A 15,797-nucleotide genomic window follows, 5' to 3' on the forward strand; every position below is an offset into this window, starting at 1 on the left:
TTCTTGCTACTGGAAATTGTGATGTACGGTGTCGAAGATGTTGAAAATAATACATTTGCACTGCAACAACCTGGATTCAACATGCATATTTCAAAGTACTTTAAAGAAGTCTTCTTGTAGGTAGAAGTTTGATAGTTAAAAGACAGAGGAAATATTCAACAGAGAACTTGCTCTGTGGGATGTCGGATATGAAAGTAGGACTGTCATTTGGCGGAATTCCCGACATCGTTAGGAAAGCGTATCTCAAACATCTTGGACTGCCTACTTCCATAATTATTGTGATATGAAATCTAACCATATCTACTTACGTACACTTGTTGATATAAGTACTACAAAACATTTACGATTCGCACAAAAGAGTGTAGCACCCTCGTGTGCTACCCTGAAATTTGCGAGGTGACCTTGAAGAGGGTAATCTTATCAGTGCAATTTCAACCCTCGGTCCGGGAGGTTGTGTTGCAATATCGGTCGGAGGAGGGTCGGGCGCCCCGCGCCGCGTCTCGGCCGGCGGCGCGCCGAGCTGTCAAATCGCCTCCGACAGGCAGCCGGCTCGAACGCACGGCTCCCCGCGCCGCCATCGCAGCCGTCTCGTGCGCGAGTGAGTGACTCAGACCGCGAGTGTGCCGCATGACACAGTCGCCGCCATGAACGGCAGCGCCACCACGGTCAACGGGGCCGTGAACGGTGCCAATGGGACTCTGAACGGGATAGGCTCGGCGCAGCGGACGGCCACGCTGGGGACTCCCAGCAGCTACGCGTACACGTCGAGCGGCTCGCTGCTGGGCCGCGGGGCGGCGCGCCCGGTGCCTCCGCCGACGCTGCCCAAGTACAGCGGGTCGTTCAGCGCGGGCAGCACGGGGCTGCGCGAGCGGGAGCGCGAGGGCGCGGGCGGCTCGCACCGCCTCGCCAGCCTGGAGCGCCTCGCGCTGCGGCAGCGCATCATCGAGCAGAGCTCCAACAACCAGGTGGTGTCGGGGCTCGCGGTGCCGGCCGCAGCGCCCAACGGAGGGATCACGGCCGCCACCGTCACCCTCACCGACGTGGCCACGGTGAGTCCCCTCGCCGTCTTGCCACCCTCTGCCCGCTCCCCTAATTGCACTACGCACCCCGAAAAAGGGAAGTACCTTGCGTTATTTTAGTGCAACACGACACAACCCCCGCCCGAATATGTTTTTTTGACTTTTTTGGGCTTTGATTTGATACAGTTGTGTCGAACACTCGAATATATTTATGTCTTCATTGTTACACGACGATCGTAATTAGTTCGTCTGTATAATGTAGACAAAGGATTATTTATCATTATTGATTACAAAGGAATTGTAACTTAGCCTTAGTAATTAAGTCAATAACAAATCATGGTTCGGCACTATTCATATTACAATAGGTACATAATATTCAAAAGGATAACGTTCGATTAGCTAACGACACCGTATTTATCATGACTATCTAAAGACTAAATAAGAAACTTGTAAATAATATCTTGCACGTAGTGCAAGATATTATTTACAAGTTTCTTATGAATTCTGCCTAGATTGTGCGCTTCAATGACTAATTTTCTACCATGCGTAGAAAAACATTATTACTGAAAAACTTAGCTAATGTTTACATTCTTCCGTTTCAGTCGTCCGGTTTTGTATGTCAACAATGTAGAAAGGAAAGGAAACTAATGATTGCAAAATGGATGGTCATATACGAGTACGTCAATAGCACAGATTTTTCGATCTTGTCCTGCAAAATATCAATATCGTTTGTCTTTTCTCTCTACAACATTAATGTACTGAGTGAAACACACATTAAACTACAAGGGTGCTCTGGGGCGGTCTAAAATAGTCCGAAGCAGGTAGAGTCAAGTGTGCACGTTAAAGTTCACAAGTGCCCTCCAGCCCACACTCAGAGATGTGCATAAAAAGTGTTGCCCTCCCGCCCTGGGCCATATCTGTTGCATGCTGCCTGCTAGACCCATTCCAGTATTCCTCAGTGCCAGGTCCAATCATCCGCGAATTACATACCCTTCAGCGGACGTGCATGCGCCGTAAATCACGCTGCGTTTCCATTTTTATTTCCATTCTAACTTATGGGGTTTTTGTTTACATGCGCTTAGTCCTTAACTCACGATCGCGATGTATTTATGTCGGTGTCGTGACCAGCATCCATATGCCTTGTATTTGTGTTGCTTTTTGTCGTAATTTCTTCATCTCTCCTTAAGGAGTCGGCGTGCTTCCCACAAGATTCCCACGCAGTCCTGTCAGCCTGGCCGGAGGGTGGGGTCGCTGACCCCTGGCTACAGGGTTTAAAAATAACTAAAGCGGCACTGTTCTGCGTTCGCATGTGGCACTAAACAGACATTAACTGTTTCACGGTCGCAGCCTGACCTGAAATTCTGGGAACATTCACATAAAGCCATTAAAAGATGACAAGCATAATGATTAATTTTAATGGATTTCTTTCACCCTAACGTTGGACGAAGGTCAATTACTTTAAATTAAAAAGCGTCAATCTTGTTTGTTGATGATATTGATTTGGTTGCTCCGAAACATTACCAGATACACAGTCGTAAAGTTGGCGATGAAATGGTCTCGATTACTTTAGAGGCAATAAACGTTTCGATATTGCAAATTGTTGAGACATAAGAATTTAACCACCCGCGCTCGACGGAAGACGCTACATTTTGTGCCCATTTATTCCTGTAAATGTCGATAAACGTCTTTACAGCTACAATATTTGTTTTGTACGTTTCCTGTTTCCATTAATGAGATGTCTATCTCCTCTTTACCCCTGTTTGTTTTATGCGTTCATCATACGAAAATCGATGTATTGTTTGAAAGTTTATATTGCTCTTGTACGTAACACGCACGTCTAGACGGGGCTGTAGGAGTTGTAAAACTATCCGCATAAACCTGGCATAATGCATAATGTTGGTCGTAAAGGGGGCAAATAAGTAGCTAGCAGTAAGACAAGAATACCTATAATGCCCACTTGCGGTTACGAATCTCCATAATCTCCGTATTGCGGTATAACAAAATATAAGTAGTCTACTATACCGATTCTATGTTTATTTGGATTTAAGTTTTTTTCTAACTCTTTCCTGTCAGCACCTTATATCGTACCGAACTTCTACTGTTTATTCCCATCAGAACCGCCTCAATGATCTGCCCTCGGTCTTCACCCTGTCCAGTAACGCTCAAAAACCCTTATCGTCCAACTGTTTACTGATTGCTAAGGACCGTTTTCAAGGAATTCCGCTTATCGGTCGGTGTTATCGAGAACGCATTGGGAAACGAAGTGATATGCTCGAGGCATCGTTATTGTTCATTAGCAATGAATAGAGCGGCGCGTGAGATAGCATTTGTATGCAGCTGCTCGGCGATGCTAACCTGGTCTAAGCACTAGGATGGATGCGCTATGTGCTACTGTACATTTGAAATTAAACATTGACTTGCTCAAATATTGAGCTGCGCGAGGGTTTTGCAAGTCTTTTTATCTTACGGTTCTTCTGCAAGTAATAAAGTAACGGTTACGGCAATATTATTGGATGCCTTAACACGAAAGTGGTATACGAAAAAACGGCAGTCAATAGCCTCAAGACAATTATTTATCTGTTGCTAAAATCTCCATTACTTTGAAGTTTCACACCCAGGAAAATGCTCTTTCGCACTAATGAAGATGAAGAAGTGGCGAGTGAGCCGGTAAATTTGACAATTAGTGTGTTTAGTGAGTTGGCGGCGGTGCATATTTGTTTCAGTCCAGTCCCCAGAGTGCGATTTCAAGCGGAATTCATTAATGTTTTAAAATTCACCAACGACCAAAGCGGTTGGGGCACGTTCTCAACTTGCCGTTTAAGGTTGGCTGCACAAAAAATAACTTCATCCGAATGCCACCCCACTCTCGACCGAAGCTGTAACATGTTAAGATCCACATTGCCTTTTATGAAATGTGGTGTATAGTTCTTTTCAACGGTCTTCTTTGTTGGTTGGTGTGCCTTGGATCCTTTGAATGTATACGTAGATATAGCTATAATTAACTGGTACCTGAGTTAAGGAGATGTTCTTGGCGCGGGTTTAAGTTATTGTTTGCCTTGCTTTATTAACTTGAACTAATCCAAATTCTTATTAAACTGTTCGTAAGATAATTAATTAACTAGAATGATTAAGTTTTTAAGTAGTTTATTAAATCATTAGTATTCTTTAAGAGAAAGGTATCAATATTTTAATACCATAAATAATATATAAAACTCCGTTTTTTAGCATCGCTGACAATAGAACCGATACTAATGTTTTTATACAAATAATTCAAATGAATTCCTTTGTCTATGCATCACATAATTCACGATCCTTATAATAACCTCGTTTGCAACTCCATGGGTGTTAACAATGGCTGCACACCAGCCAGTTTAATAATAATATGTTTGTAAAACAATAGTACTGCGCCTTAAGTGAGTTTTTACTGTCCCGCTTGCCGCCAGCCGGTACCCAGCCGGCGTCAGTAACTTAACCTCAAAACTGACGAACGACGCGAGTGTAACAGTGCCACAACACAATAATCATTATTGTGGCCCTTTAATATTCAGATCAGAGCAAAACTGGCGGAATTATCAGCGGAAATCATGTCCAAATGTGAGTGATGCCGATGCATGGGTCACAACACAAACAGGCGAGCGTGTTGAATCGATAAGATTACAGATTAAATTCGTAGTGAAGACTTATAGTGGTGTGCGACTTGATCTAGTTTGTTGACCTGTTGTGAGTTGCGAGTGAAGTGATTAAAATTAAAAGCCGATCCAATTTGCATATTTTGAACCGTCTCAACGACAGACGCGTTGGTGAAAGACTGAATGATTTAGGATGTCGAATCGCGGTATAGTTAACGGTAACACGCAGGCTCATGTGACCAAGTTGTCCAGATGTGCCAGCAGTGTTGGTGATGCAGCTGTTGACAAGCCCAAGGTTGGCTGGGTCAGCCCGAGGGATCTTTGGAGAAACCTCTCCTTGAGAAAGAAATCTGAGGTGAGATCTGTACTGATCATGTTAATGTATTATTTTGGTTGCCCGAGCAACCGTAAGGTGCTAAACTGTTAAATATATGTTTGGATTCGTTTTTAGCGGAGGTTGAATTGTGCATGATAATTGTGAGTAACGGTTTTTTTTAAAGTACCTCAAAGTCGAAAATACTTAAGATTTCAAGCATTGATTGCAACTATCAATATCAGCAACATATACACAATGTAACACATGAAAGAGACTAGGTATGGTCCTAGCAAGCTACCCCATACCACGACGATATATGTGGTGTGTATGTCGTGGTATGGGGTAGCGAATTTATGGGCGTTTTCTTGTTTATCAGACAGTAGAGCTTTGAAAAAGTTAAATCCAGGCTAACTTTCCAAAACAATGCATGCAAGCGCCCAAACATCGTGTGTTTGTTTTCCATCTATGAAAACCGGATCAACAATCCCACGCGATTGCATCACAATATCTCACAGACGCATCGAGTTACTTCGTCAATCAATCTATCGTGCGTGCAGATCAAATCAAAGTATCCATTTCCTAATTCCAACTGGCTGGGTCGTTGACACTACGTGTATCAGAAGCCACGTTAAATAACTCGGCGCCTAACCGCCTGTCTATCTATAGAATTGTCTCACTTGCGACTGCGTTATCTGTGTCTTGAATTGCATGCTTGCGAAATGGCGCTTTGCTGTGTGTGAATGGAGCCACTTTTCCATTGTTTTATAATTTTCCTTATTATCTACGCTGTTGGCCCAGTGATCTCACTAAGATATGCGGATTATGCTGAAAGCAACACTGAAATATAAAGTCTTGGAGTTTGCAGGAGACTTCTTGGTTCGCCTGGTCTCGGGATTTGACTGAACTAATCATATCTCTTTCGCCAATGCATGTAAATTTTCGGTGCACCTGACGATTCAACATAATGCATTCACTCACGTGATATTCAAACACAGTAACCCTTATTCTCAATACTGGTTTCGTTTCCCAACAGAACCCTCCCGTGAAACAACTGTGGGGCGGTGTGGGATGCGACTCGTTTGATGTTCGTTGAACCTTTGTTCATGTCTGTAGGCTGCATGTGCCTTGTGCCATTTATTGATTGCGAGCCAGCTTGATAAAAATCTCAGTGAAAGCCTAACGAACATGTGTATGTTGAGCGTAAATGCTGAAATGTAAGGTGTGCTCTTCAGTTTACTTTTCATCATACTTCTTTTTAGGTTTTCAATTCATCCTTTTTTCATTTTGGTTTCAAAGTTCGACGAATGTGTTTCCTGAATCTGTTCATGCTTCTTGATAAACATAATAAGTATTCTTAATATGTACGAGTATTTCTGATCTCCAACTAGCTTCCAGGAATAACGGAACTTGGATATGTCCATTGCCTTATTTAACACTCGTGTCTGCTTAGGATCGAGTGGCGATTACTTACATCAACTAACTGCATAATTAGAGCGTACAACTTACCATTTACAGGCGATAACAGAACCCAAGGCTTGTCGTCTCAATAAAGTTGTTATGTTATAAGACTAATTTGCTCGTGACGAGTCTGGTTAATTAATTAATTTAACCCCAATTTGCTGGGTCACGCACGGTTAGCATATCGGGTTGCAGGGACGTTTGTTTTGCATTTCTGGTTTCGCTAAATCCTCTAAGTAAGATAAAGATATCACGGCTAACCGGAAACCAGAACCTCCTTTTGAGATTTATTGCATTTTCTATTCCATTTCATTATCATCATCTTAATTAATTAATCTGTGCATTCGTGATCAATGCTTGGAGCCGAAGAACCACATAAACATCATTAGCAGGCTATTCAAAATTCTGCACTATTTAGAAGCTCTTTGCATATTCATATTGAATATAGTTTTGAGCCATATAATAGCCGTTGATTGCCCGAGATAGACAGGCATATAGCTAATATAGTGATCTAAAACATTCGCTCATTTTCACATCTTCATCCTGTAAACTCCACTCCATTCAGCGAGCAAATCTAGTCGCGCTTGCGCTTGGAAGGGAAAATCTAATTGGCCATAAAGCGCTTTAATGTGATTCATTAGCTTAGCTGGTTATAATGGGCGGGTGAGTCCATACGTTTGTCGCGGCAGCTGTAATATGAATAATGCAGCGATGCAGCGCCTCCTATACGTGCAGCGCTCTCATGTGTTTTAGAACTCGAAATGAATACTCCTACGACTTACGAATGTAGCTGCTTACCTATAGTCATAATATAGAGATAGAAGAAGGTGTTTTTTACCGATCGTCGTTTACTAGGTCCATCATCCGGTCATTTCCCTAATCCTCTTGACACAGTTAACACTTAACACCTGCTTGTAACAATAACTGCTTCAGGTTATGTAACGTAATTCTCACACTAGTGTCACCGATGTAAAGTGGGCCATCTCGACTCGTATTTACGTTATTGTTACTATGCATATTTTTATTAAAATGTGTTTATGTAAGTAAAACAGAAAAAACTATCGATAGGTAGGTACTTACTTAAATTTTTACCATATAACCCCAGTATCTTCGCCATATGAAAAAAAGTACAAGAACGAAGAAGTTACCAGCGGTAGATCTTTTCTTACTCACTTGCGCATTCTCTTTGCGCATTTTCTTACTTACGCATAATATTCTGAAAAAAAAATATGTAAAGCAAAGCACAATCTCTTATCCCTTCGTATCCGTAACTCTGGTTCCAAGGTCCCGTGTATAATGTATGAGTCCCTATACGAACAACATCCTTTGTTAACTTACGATTGTATTCTTCATTGGCTACGCTAAGATCTGGTTCCTCCTACGTACAAACTGAGGTGCTCACGGGTACTCTGTTTATGTTTTTTATAAGGCAATGAGTGTGAGTCGTGAAGCGGTATGTTGCTTCTTGAGGTACTTACTTTATTATCGGCAGGTTTCGGAAAGGTGATTTGACATAATTCCCCTTTGAATTTGCAATGATCCCGTCAACTGTGCCGAGATGATCATGATGAATTCCAATATTGTTATTATTATGGTGCATAACTAATTTGTCTTTGGTGAGCAGTGTGGCAAGTGAGCGCATTCATAATAAATGTCTTGTATATGTTATATTTTAATAATGTAGAAGGCACTGATAATCTCAATATATCGGATATTTAATACGTTTGTAGCTATACTCCAACCCACAACTTCCTGAGACATAACACCACAGGGGCACTCTATTTCAAACAATCAATATAATTACACAGAAGTTTGTAGTATACCTACTATGTAGGTAGGTACTTCTATCAGAAAGATTTAAAAATTAAGTCGACCTTGTAATTATTATAATAATTTTGAAAGAACAAACCAAATCTCCATGGTATCAAGGCATAACTAAACTAGAAAAATACTGAAATATTGAAACTAATTTGTCAGTTATTTAGTAAAATTTGTGACGGTTATAGCCATAAATACTAAAATTAAACCAAATTTGCTGTAATGATCGATAATAAAATGTATATTTGAACATACTTTACATTATTTAAACGTTCCTTAATTAAAGATTCTAATGATGAAGAAGGTAGTAAAATGATAATGACGGGACGGGAGCTTACAAATTACAATAATAACAATAATTTAAAACACAGCTTACGATTTCCTTATAATTAAATTCGATTTAGGCTGGCACGTGAGCATTCTTACATGCGATCTGAACTGGGCTGGGCGTCAATGCATCCTGCTCCGGTTACTAAATCCTTTTCAAACCTGCTGGTTATTATATGTATTTTTTATACAAGATTGTTTTTAAAATACTTCACGGTTTCTGTAGGTATTATAATTTGTTCATCCAGCAATTCTAGCAGATATCAGAGTTGAATCATTTGATACGATCGATTAAATGCATTTGCATGTCATTCTTATTACTCTACTATTAAATTCATCAAAAATTCTCGGAAACCGGGCGTCTGCATATTTAATAACCTCTGAAATCTGTCCGTCCTCCGAGGTATGCCATTAAGCGGATTACCTCCATTGTATCACGGCTCCCGACTCGACTTGATGAGCCAACTTTGAAACTCGAGCCTATGCTTTCAGCATTAAACGGTACTTTCCCAAGTTGTAAAGCTTCTTAAGGTAAAATTCTCCCGTTTAGGTCCGGCGAAGCGAACACCTGTGGAACCAAGCCGGCTAACCGCAACACACAAACCATTCTCGATTAGAAACGCCACGCTACGCGCGCATGTATACGTATCTTCAAGCACTTCCTTTCCAGCGTTTTCCTTTGTTTTGAAAACAGGCGGCGCGTGGCTATTTTTGGTGAAAGACGCATTCAACACTCTATTACAGCCGTTGGTGGGAGCTGAAGTATTTTGACGGTTGTAATGCCACCTGTTATATTCTGCGTTTATTTCGGGAATGTCCATATCGTTAGCAGCAACCGTAACATGCAGCAAAACATGTCGTGCAACGCTCTTCAATCGGCAATCCACTTACTTAACGTGTCCGCGTCGTGTGCGTCATATTTTAGTTTATTAGTATTACTCAACGACTACACCTATAAATCGTTTTTGATAAGAGCCTATGAGTCACCGAGCTGGCGGTCCGCTGGGACGAGTTACGTGGCGCTGGCGCCGGCGGCGAAGAATTGCAATTACTCCGAACGCCTTTTTTCTCCCCTTTGTACAGATGACGCGATGGCGTCTGCGTATTTCAAACTTTGTGAAACGCTACTCCGTGCAACAACTTTTTTGTATTTTTGTCTCCGAGAATTGTTGCTTGGTCTTGGTCTCATCTGCAGTTAGTATATTGGTTTATTTTGAATTTCGCTGTATGGTTTCTAAAGTATGAAAAGAAATCATAAATCATCTTTCAGAAAGATACTTACCAGCCTAATTACCACGTTTAGGTTAAGACTGAATGTTATTATTATAAAAACATTACGACATTTACGACCCAACCAACGTATTAAAAAGGCGAGGCAGGATATTATTGTAATAACTCAATCCATAGTGGATAAATTGGGTCTTATTGGATCAAGCTACAATTACGATTCTAAAATACATTAGGGCCAATGTACTGTTCAATTTGTTATTGAACCAATATTGGCTTTGGCCAGGATTAAAATCTTAAACCTTGACCAAGAGACATGATAACCGGGTCCTTTATAAAGATTTCTCTCTTACATCATAATTAATAAAAATCGATGGCACAATAATAATAAACACTTGATAAACATGCAATTCCTCAATTTAACTAAGCCAATTAGAGCACAGATTACGACAAAAAATAAAACAACAGATGGTGTAATTGAAATTGCTCTAGAAAGTTACACAGTAAGATACCATTGTAGAGTCATGCTGTACAAATACTGGATCAAAGTAAATTTAACTTGGCTGAGTAAACAAAACGCGATGGGTATTCGACGATTTTACTCCATTTTAAATGCATTGGTTCAGTTTCCTAAACGTTACCATTAGTGGAGGTGACTCATCATGGTTTCACACTATTTATCCTCTTTTTAGTAACAACTTATTAGTAACACTAATGGTATTGTGTGGTGTGGTGTGCGTAGTTATTAAATTATTTAAATAAAGTGATGTATTTATTATGACCTGAATAAATTATAAGTGAATACGGTGAAGATGTTTAAGAAACTGATGCATTTTACGCTTAGCAGAAAGAAAGTTGACGAAAAGCGTGTTTCGTTTATAGGCGACAGTGTTGTTCAGGAAAAACGGGTTCCCCTCACAGGTGATAGTGTAAGTTGGTTCTTTAAAACTTTTACCTTCAAAAGATCGTCTGGTTTGGCCTTGACAATTTCAAGTAGTCCCCTTGTGGCAGCACTTGAGAATGGAGAGAAGTCTTTTGCTTTTGATACTTCGTGGCCACTGAATTTTCTTTTCAATAGCATTATAGTTACTTGAAAAGATAGATATTTTTAAATATATACCTATCGATAAATAGGTAAGTACTTCGCGCATCTCATTGTTATAGCGAATATTTTCTCCATAAATACAATGGTCATATTACTCAAGTGTAACGTCTGTAAGTGTGTAACTAGTAAGTAGCTACTGCAAGTAAAGCACGTAATTTTCTCCAATGTTTGTGCTCCGATAAACATGGGCCGGATGGAGAAACAATCGCCTCACCATCGACATTAGAAAGCCAACCCGAAAATTCTTATTCATAATTCTATGCCAATTAGTGCGAGTATTACGGAAAATCAGAAATAGTTTTGGAGAAAACCACGGATTTCAGAATATTATGGTATACACCATAATATTCTGAAATCCGTGGTTTTCTGTTTGATAATATTTTGAGTCTTCTTAAATGTTCTCATCGTCGAGCAGTAGCCATTATGAAAATATTATTCAGTAACGTTATTGTTTTCTGCTGGTGAGCTCTGAATATGAATATGAATAATATGAATCCGTTTTTTTCATCTAAAGATTCATTAAATATGGGTCAACTTATAACTTTGATGTCGTAAGATCTATGTAACTGAAGTAGATCTCTAATGCTTCATTTATTCCTCTTAACTAAAGCACGGACAAGGACGTCGGTTTGTGAATTCAAATAATATTTCTTTGGCGTTCTCGTAAGTTTAACGAGTCGTCAGTGAAGGTATAATCCAGAGTACCATAGCATCGATAGCCATAGTGTGTTTCTTGTTTACACTGGTATCGCTATAGCTTATCTAGGTCTCGACAGCTCAAACTGTACGAGCCGTATTGTTACAATAAACATAGCCTTGTTAGGATATACTCAGGCACATAACACAGATGGACTGACAAGAATGGTGTCGTTGTAACTGAGTATTATCGTTTTGTGCATCGTCGGAAAATTCCCGCGCCTCAATCGAATACGATCGTATTATTCTCGAATGCTTGTCATGTGTCATGTGCGTTATGCCGTTATGCCTTGTTTTTGCATTTTTTTATATACAAGTGCTACTGCTTTACTTACTGTTTATATAATTTTCCCATCGTCTTATTTATAGGATTTTAGGCAACAATTAAAAAGCTGACAAGTATTTATTTATTTATCGTATGGCTTTACTGGTTAGATAAAATAATATTAAAATAAGAATTTATACAGGTCACTAAAAACTACAATTATGATATCCGTATATGAATCCTCTCTTAAAAATTCCAGTTATAATATTATCATTCGGTCGGTACACTCTCGAAGTCGTAAATCTTTCAAGCTAGGAAAATCTTTAAGCATAATACATGTTTCAAAACGAATTTATGACTCCCGATTGACTCGTTAATATAAACGGCTGTATGAATGGAGTACTAATCTCTTCATTTATAGCGTTATAATTTAAAATGTTATGTGTACAGCTCTTGCCTGTCCCGGCGTCCCGTATTCAGCCTGCGGTTTCAAGGAACGCTCTATTTTGGTTCGTTAGTTAATTCTATTTCCACTTCTGTATTGATTGGCTTCTTTTTGAAACAGATGCGCCATGCAATCCCGTAAATTGGACGCCATTTTATTGCTGCGTTTAACATTGACTTACTCTGAGAGTATCAATTCTACTTAATAGTCTGATGGTCTTTCGTTTAAAGAGTAATTTATTTTCAACCGTATTTGACCTTTCTAAGTAGTATATTTAGAATTCGTTTTGCAGAACTACACTATACTGTTTGCGTTCAATTGTCTTCATGGGCTAGTTGACATGGCGATGAGGCGGAGACCTCACAGGAAACACTTATCGGCTGTCGTCGGCGACTTTTATCGCGATATCGAGATGTCTGTCAAGGGTCGACGCGGAGGGTGTGAATACCTAGTTATTTATCTGCTTCTCTCAACAGAACATAAGCATTGTCAAGCCGATATGTGTCCCATATTATGCAGTTCACGATCACATGTGGCGGAGGCGTTTCTGGTTTCTGTTCCGCGTGACTCAACGCTTTCGTTGTTCGCACTTACTGTACGCTCGGCACCTTACGTTTCGCTTTTACAATAACATGCGATTAATAGAGTATAGGTGAAACTGCATACAAGCGTGGGTTCGTTAGCCTCGACACGCGCTTTTGTTGACGTTGACTCACCTTTTTTCGCTACGTTTACGAAATATTTTTAATTGAACTTTAGTCATGACGTGCCTATGCTGTGTCTGAAAGTGTTGAAGTAATTAGGTCAGCTGAGGGGCATTTATGTAGATGAATCCATGTTAGACATAGAAGACTCACTTAAATATTAGTAATTTATTATCTGTCTACTACCAAATTGTCGGACATTATGCTTCTCATCACGCTGAGCTGAACATGATAGATAACGGTATTTAAAAGCCTTATCTACCAATAAATATAAGTACCGTCTCATTATTGTTAATAACAATAATAAGCTGTACTTATAGGCCTTGATACGGATGAGTCATGCGCCGCCGGGGGCCTGGAGCCAAGACGTACACATCTTTCCGCAACACACTGAATCTATATAAAAAGTAACTGGAAATATACGATCTACGTCCACACCGACTTGGTATTTACGATCCGCGCAGTGGGAGGCTAGTTAGTGTCGGAGCTATAACTCGAGAACCGATCGACATGTGACCCCGTGACGAGGAATGCCACTGACGGCTGTTGCATCCAATTTATGATATATGACTCCGAGATGGCATCGTGTTTGCGTATGCGGTAATATCTTAGTCTGTGATTGTTTTGGGACTTCTGTGTTCTTGTTACTCTATTTATCTTCTTCGATTCTGGATGCTGAGTGAAGCAATTCTCCCATTTAAAAAACTATCGCCTTTAAGTTTGGCAAACATTAGTTCTTACGACTCATAAGACATTTCCTGTTAGTATCAAAGCATCCCTGACAAAATTCCCAACCTATAGTAGTAGAGAACGTAGCGTAAACCCCCGCATATAACCTACAATGTCTCCTTCCCCAGTTGCAGAGTAAACGCGAGCTGTTCTTCAAGTCGGACACGGTGGCGCCGGGCCCGCCCTCGTCCGCGCCGCCCGCGCCGCCGCTCGGCCATTCGGCGCTCAAGGAGGCGCTGGCCAAGCGATCAGCCACCCTCCCCGACCCGCCAGAGAACCACCACGAGAGCAATGGCGTGGCCAAGCTGAGCAACAGCGTGTCGGTGGACGGCAAGCCGAATAGCGCGCCGCCGCCGACGCCGGCGCCCCCCGTGCCGACCGTGGCCGTCGCGCCCACGCAAATCAGAACCACAGATAATAAGGTGAGTGGAGTTGATGTGGAGTGTGAAACGTGATGGTGTAAATTTTGCCAAGGATACGTTTTTTAAAAACTTATAGTTTTTGTGATGAGTGCTCAGTCTGACCTTCTGACCTGAATTATATTTCTGAAACTTGCATTTTAATCTAATAAACCTATGATCAGGAATGAGTATCCACACAGTATACACTGCTGATATTACACCTACTGATGAAATATTAAAGCTCTTTTACTGTATGCCTATGCGAGGCACGTGGTTCAGTTTATAAAAGTAGCAATTATGTATGCGTAATAATTTCCTGTAACTGGGCTCCACAACTCAAGCGGAGTATTGTAAACAACGCTCCTTGTTATGTTGCGTTGCCTTGTGATTCATACAACTAGGTGATGGCCTAACAATGCAGTCAATTTGAATAAATTTAACACCTTATTAGGATTGCAAAAGCTCATTCAATTAGCATAGTGCAAGTATGTTACTTCTCCTTATTTATAAGTTTCATCGACAATTATTTTAGTAACTCGTTATTAAAATAGCCCAAGGCATTATCAATTTCCTACCTACGTACAAATTTATAAGACAATATATCTGATCTGTACCTAGGTGTATACTAGTTATCTATCCCAAACTCCTATCCTCTTTCGTCGCGTTAAGAAGAAAAAGGACAAACTAATCCCACAAGACATGCTTTCAAGTTGCAGATGTGTCTTTATATGTCGCATAAATATATTTTGTATGCACACACCACATTCACGTATTCTCTGAGGACATCTCGAGTTCACATCTTCTTCTCGGATATGTATTGAAGTTGAAGTTGTAATGCAATTTTATCTTCAGCGCACTTACCGTACCAATACATTTTCAGATCTTACTGCAAATTGAGTTTGAATCCATAAAATATACAACTGAGTACGTTTTTCAAAGTTATCCACCGAGTTTATAGCTTTCTTTCATAGAAATCTGTTCAGGAGTAATTAACTACCAGACTAAGTTAGGACGTATAATTAAGTATTAGCTACGTTAGAGCCACATAAGGCATTTAGTTGATTTTAATAGCCTATTTAATGTTGTGCTGATGCCACCGACGACGACGCTTTTTGAACAGGTTGCGATGTGGCCAGATAATGAATTTTGCTCAGGCTTTATACTTCAGCATTCTAAATTGACGAGACAAGTCTTTATTACGATGCTTCAGAAGTACACGTATCGTATTAAATAAAGTCAGAGACAGATACATACCTACTTCTTCTGCTGTATTAAGTAATTCTCTATCAGTATAGTAAGTATATAATATATAAACTAATCCAAGATCTCGCACGGATGTATAAACTAGAGTATTTCCTGTTTTACAGTAATGTTACTTAACGTCCCTGCTTAAGATATTGTTAAGTAAAGTATCGACTATTTATGTATCCTGAGAGATATCAGTATTATACATAAGAAAATTAACTACGAAACTTTAACATATCGCAGTAATGAGCCGGTTTGAGTAAGCAATTTGCTATTACTTACTTTGTTTACTTTGCATTTACACATCTCATACTCACTTTATGTTTATTAGTTGTTTGAACTCTCGCCGACACGAGTTGCTAGTTATTTTCTTGGCCAGTGGTTCTCAATTTACGAGTAGTGTTAGCCGATAA

At 40.2% G+C, this 15,797-nt stretch overlaps 1 protein-coding gene across 10 annotated transcripts in view; it reads left to right on the top strand.

The window, feature by feature from the left end:
• Positions 1-15,797, top strand: part of LOC105386346 (septin-7) — a 41,431-nt gene that overhangs the window by 13,143 nt on the left and 12,491 nt on the right. For 3 of the 10 annotated variants that reach the window (XM_048633125.1, XM_011556873.3, XM_011556871.3), the window contains one exon: positions 13,867-14,160. In XM_048633125.1, coding sequence (XP_048489082.1) covers positions 13,867-14,160 — 294 coding nt within the window. Of the gene's footprint in view, positions 1-439; positions 1,050-4,507; positions 5,004-10,565; positions 10,724-13,866; positions 14,161-15,797 lie in introns of those variants that run through there. The other 7 variants (XM_048633126.1, XM_048633124.1, XM_038112463.2 and 4 more) reach the window with 6 other exon arrangements.

Source organism: Plutella xylostella, chromosome 5, assembly GCF_932276165.1.
Source record: "Plutella xylostella chromosome 5, ilPluXylo3.1, whole genome shotgun sequence".
In the NCBI taxonomy this organism is placed as follows: domain Eukaryota; kingdom Metazoa; phylum Arthropoda; class Insecta; order Lepidoptera; family Plutellidae; genus Plutella; species Plutella xylostella.